The sequence below is a fragment of the Euprymna scolopes genome, chromosome 9 (genome assembly GCF_053919585.1).
Source record: "Euprymna scolopes isolate OS-2025 chromosome 9, ASM5391958v1, whole genome shotgun sequence".
Classification (NCBI taxonomy): Eukaryota; Metazoa; Mollusca; class Cephalopoda; order Sepiida; family Sepiolidae; genus Euprymna; species Euprymna scolopes.
The window spans coordinates 26,367,755-26,386,048 of record NC_136490.1 but is presented as its reverse complement, the minus strand read 5'-3'; the positions used below and the strand labels follow the sequence as shown (position 1 = coordinate 26,386,048).

The window sequence follows — 18,294 nt, the reverse complement described above, 5'->3', positions numbered from 1 at the left end:
TATATATGTACTGGTTAGTTGTACTCCAATGACCAAAGGAAAGATTCATATCACAAGCATAATTTTTGTTTGTTTTTAAATTTTTCATTTCAGCAAATTCCTATATTTCCTTTTTACTGTTTTACATGTATTTTGCAATCTATAATAAAAAACATTGTAAATATATATTATATGTGCATGTATTTTTAAGCCTTCCAATGCAGCTTCACGATGCTTAAACTGCCCTGCAGACATTGAACAATCATGTCCTTTTTCTGCTTGCAAAATTTACTTAGAGAGATCAAAACGGGTAAGTTTCGTTTTTCTGTTACTCTTTAAACGTTTCTTGGCTTTATTGCTTGATTACACGTGTTGAGGGTCTCTTCAAGTTGGAAGTTGATGTATTATCATGGATAATACAAAATCGGAATAAAATGGGGGGAAAATACAAATGATAAAGAAATGGTTGAATTTATAATTACATTTATTTCTCATAGAAAGTTCCTATTTACTTGTTTCCCTCATGAGAAAAGAGTTAGACACAGAGCCAGAATTTAATGTGGTAAAAATCAAGCTCCCCTAAAAAAGAGTATTCTGGATTGGGACAGAAATAAAATTTCCTAAGTCTAAAAGGGTTTTTTCTTCTTTGACTGAAGACAAAAAAGGTGAAGTGTAGTATTAAAACAGATACTACACATTGTTCCTTGCTAAAAGACTAATGTATGAGAGATATAATAAAACACGATACATAGTTCGGACTATTGTCATCATCTTGAGTGTTAGTTTCACGTTTTTAATCTCCAACCTTTTTTCAGGTGTTTCTTGTGGAACTCCAGAATCATTCTAACTCAGGAATCTGCATGAAATTTTGAATGGAACTCTTTATTTAATCTATGAGAGTACGATGCTCTTGTGTGACACCATGTTGTCATGAATGCATGCAGCAAGGTGAATATTGTGGTGATGGGGGTGTTTAACCAGACGGGATGGGGATGAAGGAGTGCAGAGAAATGCAAAACTTAGCTAGCAAAATAGGGCCAACCGCCGATATGTCATTATGGGCTTGTTACAGGTAAACCAAATGGTATATTATCTCAAAAATGGAGACATATTTGGAATTATCTATGAGATGTCAAAGAAGATGTTTGTATTAGAAGTGACATTAGATGATAAGGGCCACACACAGTGCGGGGCGAAAGAAACCCAGGGGACTGCCAATAGATATCAGTGTGAGCAATCCCCCACCCCCCTCCCAGGAAAGAGAGAGAGAGAGGGGTGTTGAGTGGACGAGACAAGGGGGGCTCTGAGAGGAAGAGAGAAAGAAAGGGAGAGGTGGGGAAAAAGGGTTGGATTCAGAAAAAGGAATTTTAAAATGAGTAGAGTTGTAGCCAGCAAACTGAACGGCTGGGCTGGTCAAGCGCTCCCGACCTGGGGCCCTCAGGGCCTGATATGGTGTTAACTAGCCTGTGTTAAAGGGAAATCTGACTTTACTTGTCTGGTCATACATCGTTCACTGCTATAGTCGGTCACCTCAATTTAGACAGTAGCTGTTATGAAGTAATGAAATTAATAAATAGTTTGTTATTGTTATAAACCGGAGTTCTGTTTGGGGTGAAGACACTTCATTTTGCAGCAAGCCGCAAGGACCAGCGGAGTGACCAATGTACCCGGAGACCACACAGGATAGGAGACGATTCGGTTAAGAGGCAAAGCGCCCCACCATGGAAACACAATGTGTGAAGACGATCAATAGGCCAACTTGTGACGGGACAACATACGATCGAAAGAGCACCTGTCATCATATCGAGTGCAGTTCATCAAGGTTAGAGACACCTGGTATGAAGGGTACCGTACAAGCCTGTTATACTTGTTCCTTCAGCCATGTTCAATCCTCAGCGATACAATTGCAAAATACTTCGGACTTCTACTCAGTCATGGCTGACCGAATGAGATCATGCTATCCCCATAGATTAAATTAAAGGATTCCGTTTGAAAAATTCCATGCAGATTTCCAAGTTTGTCAGAAAAATTTCTGAGTTCGACAGAAGACACATGAAGAAGGTCGGAGGTTACATCAACCGAAACATTATGAAAATGATACTTATGATGAGAACAGTAGTCTGAAGAATCCAAATGATAAAGAACCAGTTTTTGTCTAAAAAATTCAGAAACATAATGTAGATGATACAAAATCGAGAAGACATGAATTGCCAGGGCAAACAATTTATAGAAAAATGCATGGGTGAAATAAAGTCAACACAACCTCCTTTGTTATTTATCTTTGAACTATATCTGTATAGAAAAGAGTTACGCTGAAATATCAAAATATTTTCGACTGTCTCGGATTCTATTAACAGTAAGTGAAATATTTACTGACAAATAAATTTTAGTTTTTAAGAAAAATACTGCATGTATTTAATTATGTTCTTTTTTTCATCTTCTCTTTTACCATTCTAGTTTGTCTGCATTGCTTACAGCCTTATCAAATATATACTTAAATACTATGCTTAAAAAAAATTACAAAACCCTTTTAAAATATGTATTATTATTCATCGGACTACTGTTCTCATCTTGAGTGTGATTTTCACAACATTTCGGTCGATATAACCTCCTCAAGATGAGAATAGTAGTCAGATGAATAATACATATAACCAATCCTCATCTCAAAAATTCAGAAACCTTTTAAAATATATATATACTACAAGAATACCTTTCTCATGTTGGTAAAATTGATTCCTGAACAGGACAGTTTTACAGCACTTTCATCTCACTGTAAAGATTAAAATTAAGATAGATGATGCTAAAATACCGAAAATTTTTGTTGTAATTTAAATCAAAATCCATTACACGATTTGGATTTTAGAAAATCTTTAAAATTTAAGGCTTAAGCTTAAGGGATTTTAAGAAGAAATTGAAATTCAGGAAATCTTGCTTAATTGGTGACTAAAAACTACAGATCAAATTTTATGCAAATCTGATACATTTGAATTTACAAATGGGTGTCTGTGCATGTTATTAGTAAAACTCTTTAAAATACTCCAAAGAAACGGAAAATATGTGAATATTAATTGATGTCTAATACCTATTGTTAAAATTTCACAAAAATCAAAGTTATCTAAATTTTCAAGAAGAGCTTCCACCAACTACATCACCACTGTTATACCATTTGCATGAAATTAAGTTAAACTAAGCATACCCCTCAAATGTGTCATAAAATTCAAAATGATTGGTTCAGGAGTGAATCCTATATTCACAAACATATAAACATACCTGACTTTATATATATATGTGAGTGGTCACAGTGTGATCTCTTTAAGAAAAAGCTTAATCTGACTCCTATATGCATTTGTCAGATGTGTTGCTATTTAGGTATGACTTTGAAAATCACACAAAGATATGTTATATATATGCTTTTATTTCCTTCTCCAGGGTTATAGAGGGTGGCCTCTTACAGCTGTAGTTGATAATCCAGATGTAGAGAACTTGACCGATGCTCTCCTGCACGGACCTTATGGGAAATGTGTTTACGATTCAGATAATGACGTTGTGTCTCATCAGGTAAGTGCTTGGGTTTTCTATGCTCCTAGCTGCTTAATTTAACCATTTCATTAAATAACAATAAAAAATAACATTATGCATATATTAGCAGTAAGATTGTGATTTTAAAGGTTATGAGGGTTTTTTGAAGCATGAAAACGATGTTACTTTTTGTATTTAATATTTTATTTTTTTATTTTTTTATATTTCAAGCGGATCTCTACTTTCAATCACAAAAAGTATCGAAATGAAAGATGTTGAAAAAAAAATGAAAATTTGTTGTATGGACAGCGTTCATTCCTAGCAACCATGTTCGAAAGAGTTCACGTGACTTATATTAGCCGTTTGTGGAAGAAGAATGTACTTTTTATTTATTTTTTAATTTTTTAAAAATGTTGCAACGTAATAGCGTTTAATTCAAACAGCAAAAAAAGAGACAATTAATTTCAATATGTATAATAAAATCGAAATAAAATTGTGGAACGGTAAAAATAATGTTATTAATAGTTATCTTAATGATAGTATAGTATATTACCTCAATGAATTTAATGAAAGGTTCAATTTTAAATTTCGTAATGGGTATATGTGTTAAATAAGTTTTAAGAGACAGTATTCTGGAGGTTGAAGGTTCAATCCTCAATGTGAGCAACACTAAGAATCTAATTATGTATATATTATTATAAAGATATTCCACTGTTTATTTTTATACATGTATGTGCTAGTGTACACAGGAATTGTATATTGCATAATCATGTTGACACACTGGTTCCTATTTGATCATCAAAGTTAAGTGACATTGAGCCTGGTCAATAGTAAAATGGGTGACCATTTGGAAATATCAGATGCTTTTTATGTGCTGCACTTATCTTGGCATTGTTTCCAGTTATTCTAGAGTTATCCTTACCGCTGGAATCAAGCAGTGCCAACCCAGGACAGGTGTAGTTGGAGATTGTGCAACCCTGGCCTTACAATTACATGCAAGTTACTCTTACGGGGAGAGGGGGTATCCATTGTCTTGTGAGGTCATGATGATACAGAAATAAGGTAAAAAACAAAGCACATACTAGGCAGGACAGGAACGAGAAAAGAACACATGCTTATGTATATTGAATTATTCAGGCTACTGTGCTCATCTGGGATTGCATTCTCACAACGTTTCAGCCGATGTAGCCTCCAACCTTCTTCAGATTCGTCCTTTATGTTGAACTTGGAAATCTGTTTTTTTACAAAGGGGTTACCACATATCAAAGCTCGGAGGATAAGAGTAAATGTGTGTATTTTCATTGGGACAGTAGTGTAGTAATTGTTTGTGGTGGAAATTTTGTATGATTAAATATTTGCAAGGACGGTTCAATAAGATCTTGTTTACATTGGACTTGAAGACAACAATATTTAGCCAGCTGGAAAGCAGACTATCAAAACAAGTTGCACAGATGGGCAGTTCTAGGAAAGAAGCTTTGTTGATGGAATCCACATTTAGGTTTATGCACCGATAGAAAGTGGGGGAATTTATTGATAGTGTTTTTGGCAAGACACATTTGTTTTTGTGAAGAGGGGACAATAGATCGGAGCTTAGTCATGAAAATAACAATAGAGCAGAGACAGGCTTGTAAAAAAAGGTTACAGAGAAGAGAAAAGGGCATCGCCTACTAGATTGCAAAGTCGGTTTTGAACTCTGTCAAAGCAAGATAGGGTGCTCTGAGTAGCTCCTGCCCAGATGTTAAATGAGAGCAAGCTGCCCCCATGAATTAAAAGTTTCTGTTCAAAATTTCAAATACATTTCTGAGTTTGACAAGATACACATGAAAAACGTTGCAGATTGTATTGTCTAAAATATTGTGAGAATAACATTCAAGATGAGAACAGTAATCCAAAATATTCCTAATCTCAAAAATTCTCAAACATGCTCAGAATGATACAATATTTCATTTCATTTTTGAAACGTTTTCACAATAAATATTTGAGCTGAAGTCAGTTTAAATCTACAATGGTCGGTAAAGGTAGTTGAGATGGAAGTAAGTACTTCTCTTATATTATTTTTATATTAACGTCTTAATTGTCGATTATAGTGATTCAATACAAGCTAAATAACATTATCTCACTTATAATATTGCTATATTTAGGCCACTTAATAAACATTCAAATGGCAGTATATATTGATTAAATAGAAGTTAAATAGTTATCTCCCTTGTTGGGGGCAGCTTGCTCTCATTCCATCACGCATATGATCATGTAAAAGTCTTAAAATAATTCATAATTGGATGCTTAGTATCGCCTGCATTAGGACTGAACCTTCAACCTCCATAAAACTGTCATTTAGAACTGATTATTACTTAACACAGATATTTATTACAAAATTTCAAACTTAACCGTTTATTAAATTCGTGGAGGTAGAATGTTCTCAGTCAGTTTATTTATCAGGCTGGAAACACAGCAAATCCTTGGATTAAATAAAGGACTTAGTTTGAAATTTCAAGTACGTCCTAGGATGGAGTACTGTTGCCCTGTTATATATTAACGATACTAATATGTTCTTATAGCCGATTATATTGATAAAACAGAAGGTAAATATATAGTTATCTCCCTTGCATTTTTGTTATATTTTGTGGATTTATAGAGATTAAAATGGTCAATGATATTGATTAAATAATTGAGCGCTTTTTTGATATAAGAACGAAAATCGAAATATTGAATTTCAATTAAATCCAAAGATATCCACTTAATTGTCATGCCAAAATTATTAGGTTACCCAAAAATTACAAAAAATAATAAGGTAGAAAATTATTAATGAAAATAGTTTTGGAAGAAAATTGTAAATTTGAAAATGGAATGGAAACGACTCTAACCCTATGCAGATTTAACAGGCTTCCTAAAAAGGAAGAAGTTCCATGGGAGTATAAAATTCACAAACGGGTTTTCAGTTGCATGAGGTTTTTGCAACTCTTGTCAACGTCCTCCTACATACAGCACCTGGAATTCCAAAATTGGTCACCCATTTAGTATTGATCAGGCTCAACGTTGCTTAACTTTAGTGATCTAACGAGTAAATTGCAAGTTTACTTAATAAACAGAAGAGTTCACATGGTAACAGGTGTTCTATCTGACTAACAATGCACTCAGTGACGTCCCCTGAATGATGTCACTTCCTTCTTGATAATAAACGACCAGGCAGTTGTCATCTTGATCGCAACCTGTATGCACGTGTCTTGTTGTCGTTTAAGCTTATGAACACTACATGGTGTCAGAAGAGAGATAAATAAAATGGTGAGACACTACATGCTGAAATGTTTAAAATCATAAGCATCGCATCAATCAAGATAAAAACAAATAGCACAGAATGACAAAATGAGGAATTACAATCATTCAACTCAAAGAAAAGTTTAACAGACATTTTACAGCTACCACAAGCGCAGTGTACGAGAGAGCTAGATTTAACAGCTGATTCCAACAAAAAAGTCAGTCGATTGATTCATTCATAACAGAACTAAAAATTCTCGCAAAAATCTGTTCGAACACTTACGATAACATCATTAGAAATCGCATAATTATCGGATGTTCAGACACTCAGTTATCTGAATGCTTACAAATGGTCTCCAATCTTATCCTAGGTGTTATAATGTGTGCATGCCAAAATGAGGCTGTGAAGAAACAAAAATCATTTATTGACATTGCCGGAAAGCTTATCCAAAAGCAACTCATCGAAAACGATGCATACAACCACTCAATAGGTAATAGAAATAAAAGGAACTAGAGACAGTATATGACAAGCTCCAAAGGAGATCACTATTGTTCTTACAATTACAAGAATACTGTCTGTGGGAATTCATAAGAATTCGTATGAAGGTGCAAAACAAAACTATCTTCTGCAAGTGCGACAGCTAGAGGTGGGGTGCCTAGCATGCAGGAAGAAGAAACACCACCTAAGATACTGGTTACCACTGTGGAGCCATGGACCACTTCAGCCAATGCTGCAAAGTAAAGAATGTACACAAAATGCATCGACAGCAAACAGCCTGCTTTCATTAGACTAACAACTGACCCTGGAGAGTTATTCTAAATGTCAACCAGAACCCTCTAATGTTTAAGTTGAATTCTGGTGTTGACATTACAGCAATCCACGAACATGTTTACAGGGAAATGAAAGGCATAATATGCCTTGAAACTGCCAATGAATCCCTTCACAGCCCATAACACACACAACCGTACGTTACAGGGAAAACAACCATGACAATTGCTGATCACAGCAAACAGAATAGGTAATATTTATCATCCCCCAATGTAGAAGAACCGTTGCTGGGCACAGTAGCCATTGAAGCTCTGAATTTAGTCACAGTACACTTGAGTTTATATAATATCAAACATAATCTGCAAGAAGACTATGATCCAAGACGCAATATGCCTGAATTATTCTTGTGCAATATTGGAGGAGAATACAATATCCCTCTAAAACCAGATGCAGAACCTTATTCAATTGAACAGGCATAACTACAGAGGATGGTGCAGAGAAGCACACTGAATGCTGCTTAGCCATGGTTATGGTCCCTAAAACAAACAGGAAGTCAGAATATGTGTCGACCTCATCAAACTGAAAAAAAGTATAAAACTTGAGTTACACATATTGCTCAACTGGGTGAAGAAAAATAATGAGCAAACTGGATGTGCTAACAGTAACAAATCCCACTTACAAAAGACTCTCACACATTGACTACCTTCATCAGTCTGTTTGAGAGATATCAATTTAATCGTCTCTCCTTTGAGATCACATCAGCCAATGAGGTACCAAAAGTGCATGCAACACATACAAGCCAACATAGACAATGTCATATGCATACAGGATGATATTCTTGTGTATGGCAGGAACCAATGTGACTGAGAAAGAATCAAAGCAGCAGACATCACACTTAACCCTAAAAAATGTGAAATATCAAAATCGTCACTGAAATTACTGGAACACATCTTCAGCATTGAGGGTCTACAATCAAATCCTTGAAGACTCGGTGTTGTTAAAAACTTTCCAAAACCAGCAGACACATCCAGAACCTGCCGATTTCTGGTAATGGTCAACCAGATGAGAAAATTCATTGTAAATTGACAGAAGTGACAAAACCTCCAACCGATCTAGTGAGCCAAAAAAAAAACGCCTTCATCTGGGAAGTGACACAAAGCAATACATTCAGTGCAATTAAGTCAGCATTGTGTGCAGCCCAATCTTTTAACTCCCTCATATATATATATATATATATATATATATATATATATATATATATATATATAGAATATGAAGAATAAGCCTCCACTTAAAGAATCTATCTTATTCTTTTAACTCCCTCATATATATATATATATAATCGTGTTGTTTCTTTTCACGTCAGGTGGTCAATATGCAGTTTGAAAATGGTGCAACTGCATCTTTTACTGGTGTTGCATTTACTGAAAGAATCTGTGTTCGTCAATTGAAAATCTTTGGAACAAAAGTAAGTTTCTTCAACCTTTTATTAAATACCTAATGGATACCGGTATCTACATAACTGATATTGAGCACTTTTCATAAATATAGCAACTACTACAACTGTGAATATGCATCATGTGTGTCCATTCACTACACTGCTGTGATCATCCGACGTGTTGTGCTGCGTTAAACTTGTCCGTCAATTCACCAGTCAATGCTGTAATGAAGAACCCTCTATCCAAAATAAAATAATTCATAAGCCGTTAATAACTTTTCATGTATAATAGACACTTTGTTTGTATGAGTTTTTTCCCTATGGATTCCAAAACAGTCGAGTCGACTTTTTTGAAATTTTACACATATGTACTTTGTGCCTGGGAATGTTCTTAAATAGGTTTTTTTGCCTCCGATAAGTATAAAAAATTTATAATTGAAAAAAAAATTTGATTAAAGAAGGAACAGTTCAATTCTAACCAAAGTCTACACCCTTATACAGCCTAACATCACAAGTTCATCTGAGAAGTTTCATTACCGCACAAGCAGAAAGGCTAGCCAGCATATGAAATTAACAGTGGGTTCTTTGATAAGATAGGGTACGTTCAAAGGTATGAACCTGCAATCACCCACTCCAGCTTTGGGCAAATAGCAATGAGTGTTCAATTAATCATCTCATAACATTTGTGTGTGTGTGTGCATCCACTTTAAGGTCAGGAACTACACAAGACACACCCACAAAACTGATATATTCTTTTACAATATTGCCTCAGACAGAATATCAATACATTTACAGGGGGTCAACAGGAAAAAAATTAGTGATTTTTTTTTTTTTTTTCCTATCCATCCTAGGTGTGAAAATGATTTTGTGATAGAGAGAGAGGTAGAGATGAGAGAGAGAGAGAGAGAGGGCTGAAGAAGTTTTAAAAGGAAGATGTTATACATATTTTTTAATTTTTCTATTTTCATGTTCATACTCCTAGTATTGCTAGGTAGTCATACTAGTATATAATAAATCGTTAAATTGAGTTGCAGCATTAAATAAGCCCCTAAAAGGTTGTGATGTCATAATAAAAACTATATCTTTTGTTTTTGAATAACGAACAAAATACAAGTTTAAATTCCTTCTTTTATTTAATTACCTTTTTTTAGGGAGAAATCCGGTGCAGTTTTGACGACTCAGTAGTGCATTATGATTTTAATAGCAACAAAACCTGTAAGTTTTGTTTTTTTTTTGTATTTTTAATTTTTTTTTTTGTAAGTTTTTTGTTTCTGCATTTTTAATTTTATTTTTTGTAAGTTTTTTGTTTATATATTTTTATTTTTTTTATTTTGTAAATGTTTTTTGTATTTTTTTTTTTTTTCCATTTTTATTATTTCTGCAATTATTATTTTAACGTCCAAATAAAACTTGCGTATTAATTCAAAATATAATATCTTAATTTAATAAACATGAAATAACTTGACATCTGAAAGGAACTGGATTAATCTGACACTATTATTGTGCGGACTTAATTGCAATGTGATTCCTACAAACAAAACAAATGACTGATTGCTGACTCTCCTCCACTTCATAAGAATGTGCTTTTTTCATCACTCTCCAAAGTTAGTAAGTTTGATATAGACGTGTGAACTCAAAAGTATTTTCAGCCAATGGAAATACTTCCAAATCTCAAAAAGTAACACCTATACGTTAATGAGTAAGCCGGTGTGAATTTAGAAAATCCTATAACACATGGTCAGAAAATCAGTTTCAGAGAGATTTCACCAGTCATGAAAGAAACCCAAGATCACATTCTCCACAAACCACCTCATGCCCTTTGGAATGGTGAAAGAACTCAATGACTCATGTGTCCAACCTTACAGACTCGTGCACAGCTATACACACATAAGAATAAAGGTAAAGGCACACACATACACAATGCCATGCAATGGAATACGCTATGATCATTTGTATTACTTGTTTTGATTGGGCTATTGTTCTCATCTTCAGTTTTATTTGTGATGAAAACAATAGTCTGATAAAACAAGTAATACAAGCAATCAGCAAGGCCACCCAGCATTGCTTGGGACCATATAAAACAATGAGAAAAATGAAGTTGATTTTGAACATACCTATTCTTAGGATAGAGGTATTTTTGATGTCTATGTATCATTAGCTATCTCGAGCAAAAGAATATTTTACCTACCCTAGGGCAGGTATTACATAACATATGTATGAAATAATTGTACGTTCCCTAGGACAGGAAATTTACAGCATGAAATAATTTTTCCTTTCCTAGGACGGGTAATGTACAACACACATTTAAAATAATTTTACCTACTCTCGACCAGGTAATGTAAATACATATATGAAACAATTTAACATACTCTCAACAAGTACTCAACAAGTATTGTACAACATATATGAACTAATTTCTATTCCCACCAACGCCACCATAATTGTGAGAAAAATGAAGTGATTTTAAGAAGATGGATCATTAGGATTTCCAAATTAATACCTAAATACCTTGTCTTGGTTAGTGATTAGGCAACCTGTGCTTCACCATAAAATTCGTCATTACTGTGTTTATTCTCTCATCATAATCACCGACATTATAATTTTAAGTGAAAGGATGTCATTTCTGTTTTTCTTTTGTTAATTTATTTATTTTTTTTTGTTTGTTTAATATATTATTAGCTTATTTCTGTACTTAAAATGCAAATGTGCCTAGAATACCGCCCCCCCCCCCAAAAAAATATGCAATCTATATAACTAACAGTGCCATGTTGATTCCACAATATAAATTCATTCGTAAATATGGGAGGGGAAGGTATCTTCAAATAATATCTTTAATTTCCAATTAGAGCTACAGACTTATACCAAGTCCCTTTTGTTAGCATGGAAGTAACTTTTATATTATTTTTTCTATAAAAATGCTTTCTTATAAACTTATTTTTCCGTCTTTCATTTATGAAACTGTTTATGTCGTAGGTAGCACTTGCTACTTGGTGACCCCTCTATTATTTTAATGTTCCATATTATTTTAATTAAGCCTGAACTGTATTCTTATTGGTTAAAAATTATCACCCCATCAGTCTTCTGCTTTTCACTAAAATTTTTGAGTCATTAATCAGTTTAGCAATAGTCCACCATTTTGTTATGCTAAATCTTCTTTCTGGTCATCAGTATGGATTGTCACAATGTTGCATCCCTATGCTGGTTCTACAAGTACTTCCATGAAATATGCTCTGACAAACTTATTGCATCGGTGCCTCCCTCAACATAAATATCCCTGACTAACCCGACAATCAACAAAATCTTGTCTCTTCACTGTAAAGGTGTTACAAGAAAGGTTCGATAAGTGAAAATGAGATTAGGATAGACAGAGATTTGAACTTTGTAAGCAAAGTTCAGAAATGGAATTTCGCATTGTTCAGTTTCACATGAAATAGTTTAGATATGTTGTTGTAAAAGGAATTTTAATTGTCCAATTCTTTTTAAGAAAACTGAATTAAAATAAGGTCAGCTAGAGAAGAACGAACAATAGCAATTTAAAAATATATTGAAAATAAGTTAGGTCGAAAAATAGGTTAGTGAGAATTTTTTGTCTGCAGAAATGGTTTGGAAACGTGTGCCGAACTATGCATGTTTAGGCCATGTGGGTCGATCACGTTGACAGGCACACGTATGAAATCATGGCAGAAATGAATTCTCAATATAAGAGTTAGTTCAGTCGAAGAAGAGGGAGGTCGGGGCAGTCGGGCAGAGAGAGCAGTCAAAGGAGAGTCCCTTTAGAAGCGAAGGGAAAATCTTTAATCATGTAGTCGACTTTGAATTCCTGGATGTCATTATTTCGACCGGTCAAATGGAATAAAAGAACATCTCATATTTTTGTAACTACCGTCTTCGTGTCGTCTTTCTACAACAAAGATAATGTGTAATCATCTTTAATGAACTTTGAATAACCCATCATAAGTAATGTGTCCCCCCTCTCCATCATAAGTAATGTGTCCCCCCTCTCCATCATAAGTAATGTGTCCCCCCTCTCCATCATAAGTGTTAAAAGAACTGATCACCCCCCTCCTTCCTCGCTATCTGTGTTATAAGAAAAAACACTCCACAGAACTGTAAAATGTTATGTCACTTCTCTCCTGTATCCCCCTCTGACTGTTATATATATATGTCCGCCGTCTATCCTGTATATGAATGTCCCCCGTCTCTCTTTAAAATGTACCAGATATATGTCTCCCCAAAATGACCCCCGGCTATACAACAGAGGTCCTCAGATGTAAGAAGGCTACACTAATAGTTTCTTTCCTTTTCTTTTGGAATTCCATTTCTATCACCTATTTCCCTAACTGCACCAACATGTAGAACTTTAAATGTAATGTAAACAAACATCTTGCTATTCAACTCCTCATTTAGGATGTCCCTGTAGGTATGACCCCTGTAGAAGTCCCCAGAGACTTAAAAGCTTTCTACTCTAATATTTTATTCCCTCGCACTGCTAAACTTTGGAATTCTCTCCCTGTTTTCTGCTCCTCTTACTATACTAATATGCAGAAGTGCAAATGTAAACGGATATTTCGCTGCTCAACTCCCTACTTAGATTGTCCATATAAGCATTACTTTTAATCTACAGCAGCCCCTTATGTCTCAGTTGCAATTGGCCTTGTTGGGTTCAATTAAAGAAAAAAAATTGATTGAGATTATTTAATGTCCGAAATCTATTGATTTGAAGAAGAAAAAAAAAGCATTCATTTAATTATCTTCTGCGATGTTTATTTGACCTTGTTATCATTGTTATTAATGTTTAATGTCTTCAATATTACAAAATATATCTCTAATTCATATAAAAATAAACTTTGTTGTAGAAATCAAAATGTTCACGGTTAGAAATTTCAAATTAGTTTCAATGTTTCTGAATGAGATGAAGATTAATAATTTGTGTTTGGATTATTCTGATTTAGTCCCCTCTGATCCATTCGGGCGGAATAAAAAACGCCCCTTTATAAAAAGCAACTTTTTTTATTCAATATGTTAACAGAAATTTCAAATTAGTTTCAATTTTTCTGAATTCTTGAGATGATGATTGATGATCGGTATCATTTGGATTATTCGAACTACTGTGCTCATCTCTATGTAACCTCCAACCTTTTTCAGGTGTATCTTGTTGAATTCTGAAATATTTCTGCCGGACTCGGGAATCTGTATATAATTTCAAACAGAACCCTTTATTTAATCTGCAGAGTAACATGCACTCATTCAGTGAGTCATGATTAGGTATCTGGAAATATACATGATGATACTCCTGTCGATTTAAACGTATGAGGTCTGCCACAACAACTAAGTTATTTGGAAATCCACACAGATGATTTGTCTTTAATGGTGAAGGCTTTGTGCAGAACCAATCACACATTTTGGTAAAATTGCTAATCTTAGTAGAGCTCAGGTTTTACATCAGTTTTCTTTCTAAATACTTGTCTTAATGAAAACTGAGGGCGCATCTCTCCCAGTGGATTAAATGCACACCTAGATACCAACCTGGGAATTTCTATGTCCTGGTATGGTACATACAATGCCTAGCATTCCCAAATGGTCACCCATCTGATACTGGCTAGGCTCATCATTGCTTAACTTCAGTGATTTGACTAGAACCAGTGTGTCAATGTGATTATGCCATATGATAAACAATATATATATATATATATATATATATATATATATATATATATATATATATATATATATATATATATATATATATATATATATATATATATATAATTTTTTTAAAAGCCAAAAGCAATGCGGAGAAAGACCAGAATCATGAAAGTAAAGAATTGAAAAACAAACAAATGTAGACGGGTATGCTTGAGTAGAAGAGTGCCTAGCCATATCATTCTTCACCTCAATGTATAATTATTTATAACCAAGTTGCTGGTATGTCTGGTGTATGTAAAGTCCGTGGGTGGTATGGAACTTTGATTAATTTCGAGAGAAAGGGACCTCTCTTTTTCAAAATAGAAGACAAAAGTAGATTCAAGATGGCGGAAGAGAATGTGACAGGACTGCAGAAAAAGGTCAGGGTCAGTTGGGGGTAATTTTATTTTACTTATTTATTTTTTTTATTATTTCTGTTGTAAGCTTTGGTTATATATATATATATATATATATATATATATATATATATATATATATATATATATATATATATATATACACACACACACGCATATATATTATTTTTATTTTATTTTATATAATATTGTATAATTTATTATTATTGTTGTTATTATTATGATTGTTATTATTATGCTGACAAGGGGTTTCATTCTTTACAATAATAGTATCGCAGTGAAGATTCACTATATATATAGTAGTAAGAATCCAGATGGTGGATCCAGATGTTTGTCTTTCTGTTATTTGTCTATTGTCATTTGTTTCGAAAATTTCTTCTATCTGGATCCGCCAACAAATGAGTTATTGACATCAATACTGCTATCAAAACATCCAAACACAGACGGGCAGGGTATGTAGCCAGAGATGACAACAGATGGTCCATCAGGACAACAGAATGGGCACCTCATGAACATAAGAGGTCAAAAGAAGACTAAGAACGAGATGGAGGGATGACCTGATACAACACATGGGTCCCACATGGCAACGGATAGCTTGTGACAGATAGATGGCTAAAGTCTCGGAAGGGATTTAAAACCTTTATTGATTGATTGGGGGTTAAATGTTCAATTTTCAGTGCAGGCGATACTAAGAATACAAATTACTTAAAACTTTTATTTCATGACTGACAGAACAAGAGCATATTACCTCCATGGATTATATGAAGTGAATGATTTCAGAGTTCATCAAGAGACACCTGAAGAAGGCTGAAGGTTACATCGGCCAAAACGTTGTAATAATTACACATCAAGATGAGAATAGAGGTCTGAATAATCCAAATAACACGAATCTTCAAAAAATTGTTTTGCTTTCAATTTTTATTTTAAAAATATTTGTTTTGCAATGGACGTTCTCGATTTCCCGTTTCAGATGAGTATGAACCACAAAGTGATCCGACTATAAATCCATCCTTGCAAGGACATGGAGGTGCAGATTATTACACAATCAAATCCTTTGTTGAAGCAGTTCAGGTATACCAACACATTTTTCTCTGATACATGGTGGGTCAGAAATAACAGGCGCTTTTTTTTTTTTTTAATATAAAATATAAAATTTTATTGAAAATGAGATAATTTTTTCTTCATTTTATTCAAAAAGGTTTGCCATTTTATAAAGTCATGTGTGGAGTATGATATCTTTCATGTGATGTCCATTTTCAGTGATGCAGGTCTCTGTCTATTTCTGCAATTACAAGACAAATCTGTTCCTTTAATTCTTTAATGTTATGTGGCTTTTTCTGATAAACACATTTCTTAACATATGCCCACAAGAAAACATATCACATTCAGACAATTTGGGGGACCGTGGAAGCCATGGATTTTCAGCAAATCTGGAAATAAGCTGTTCACCAAAAATTTGTCAAAGAAAGTCCATTGAATTTCTGGTGGCATGTGTTGTCATTCTATCCCACTGAAAGCATGCGCGTTGGACTAGAATTTGATTTCGTTTTAAAGAAGAAATTCTTGATCATCTGGATGTAACGTTCTGAATTAACATTAACAGAATTTCCAGCATTATCTTAAAAAAAGAAAGGTCTGATCAGTTCAGTTTCTTTTTTTTTTTTTTTTTTGCCTTCTGTGCGAAGAAAATGAACTCAGTTTAGAATTGTGTTTCTTTTGGGAACTGCCTGATGTCGAGTTAGGTTAAAATGTCGACGAAATTCTCTCTGAACAGCTATGACTGGTTCATTATTTTTCACTTTTTTCTCTTGCATGCAAAAACCTTCTGTTTAATTGACTTTTGTACTTTTCTCTTTAAAATAATTCAAATAAAATAATCACAATTTCTTGTTCTTCTCTTTATCCATACATTTCTATTAACCTATTCATGTTCCTGGCACCGACATAAGTGACAGCTCTTCTATTCATCCATTCCAATCACAAAAATAAAATGTCTTTATTAGCTATTAGGTTGGTGCAAAAGTTTTTGCCAATTTAAAATGCCACCTTTAAAATTAAAAACTGCTTTTGAAAATCTTCATTCATAACCTTTGATCTCTATAACTTGATTCCATTTGTCAACGAGCTTGAAATATTTTTGCTTGTAAAATTCTTTAGGTTTTGATGTGAAATACGAATCTAACTCCTGCCCAATCTCTTCTTGTAATGTTAAACTAAGACCATCTAAATGGTTTTATAATCCTTGAAATCAGTGATAATCTGAGGGAGCTTGGACAGGAGAATGGGGCAAGATTTTGCAATCAAATTCTCCTAAAACATATTTGGTCAGTAATGCTGTGTGAGGGCGAGCATTATCATGATGGAAGATGACTCCCTTTTCTGTTTACTAAAGAAGGTCGTTTCTAGATCAACATGGATGAAAATATTGCGGCAAAATATGAATGATGCGTTAATAATCTGAAATGAAAAGTTATAACTTAATCGTGGTGATATGCTTAAATAATAACAATATGTGTAAAATTACAATGCTTTAAATAAAAATTACAATGCTTTAAATAAAAATTACAATGCCCCTTCTACAAACTGATAAAAACTTTTGCACCAACCTGATATAATTTTTTATATAAAGCGTATTTATAGCCATCACTTTTCTTTTTTCTATTTTCATGCTACAGAAAAATGACCCAATGAAAGTATTGACAGGAGTTGAAGAATCCTTAAACAGCCATCTTGTTGTTTTTGCCGCTGAAAAAGCTCGTTTGGAAAACAAAGTTGTTACTATTCATCCTGATGGAACATACACTTAAAATAGATAGAATTTTTTTGGCCATCATGAAAAGAAAGCAGGTTTACTCTATGTTAGACACCCAAATACCACATTCACTCTATGAGTTGAGCTATTTTAGATATTGCCAATCTTTTTCAAGAAAATGATCAGTTTGATGGTTTGCAGAAATACATTTTAAATTTAAATTTTTTAACTTAATTTTTATGAATCAATCTGTTCACATCCTCAAATAATAATAAATCTTTTTTTTTCTTCATATTTTGTTTTGGTGTTAATATTTGATCTTTAAGAATCTTTTTCGAATAAATATTTTTGAAAAAACAATTTCTTTGCCTCAATTTCAGTTTTGTTAATTGAATTTGAAAAAGTTTTAGTTTAACATATTGTACAAATTTAACTCGCAAATACTACTTACAAAATTAATGCAGTAATACAGACGTATAAACATTTTATTTTGATTGTTTCTTGATATGCAAAATATTGT

At 33.6% G+C, this 18,294-nt stretch overlaps 1 protein-coding gene across 3 annotated transcripts in view; it reads left to right on the top strand.

Annotated features, from left to right (window-relative positions):
• Window positions 1-18,066, top strand: part of LOC145284473 (putative oxidoreductase YteT) — a 51,358-nt gene extending 33,292 nt beyond the window's left edge. For all 3 annotated transcript variants that reach the window (XM_080133319.1, XM_080133320.1, XM_080133321.1), the window contains exons 8-13: window positions 191-289; window positions 3,409-3,537; window positions 8,889-8,990; window positions 10,112-10,175; window positions 15,993-16,093; window positions 17,698-18,066. In XM_080133319.1, coding sequence (XP_079989445.1) covers window positions 191-289; window positions 3,409-3,537; window positions 8,889-8,990; window positions 10,112-10,175; window positions 15,993-16,093; window positions 17,698-17,829 — 627 coding nt within the window. In that variant the 3' untranslated portion in view covers window positions 17,830-18,066. The remainder of the gene's footprint in view (window positions 1-190; window positions 290-3,408; window positions 3,538-8,888; window positions 8,991-10,111; window positions 10,176-15,992; window positions 16,094-17,697) is intronic.
• The last annotated feature ends 228 nt before the right edge of the window (window positions 18,067-18,294 follow it).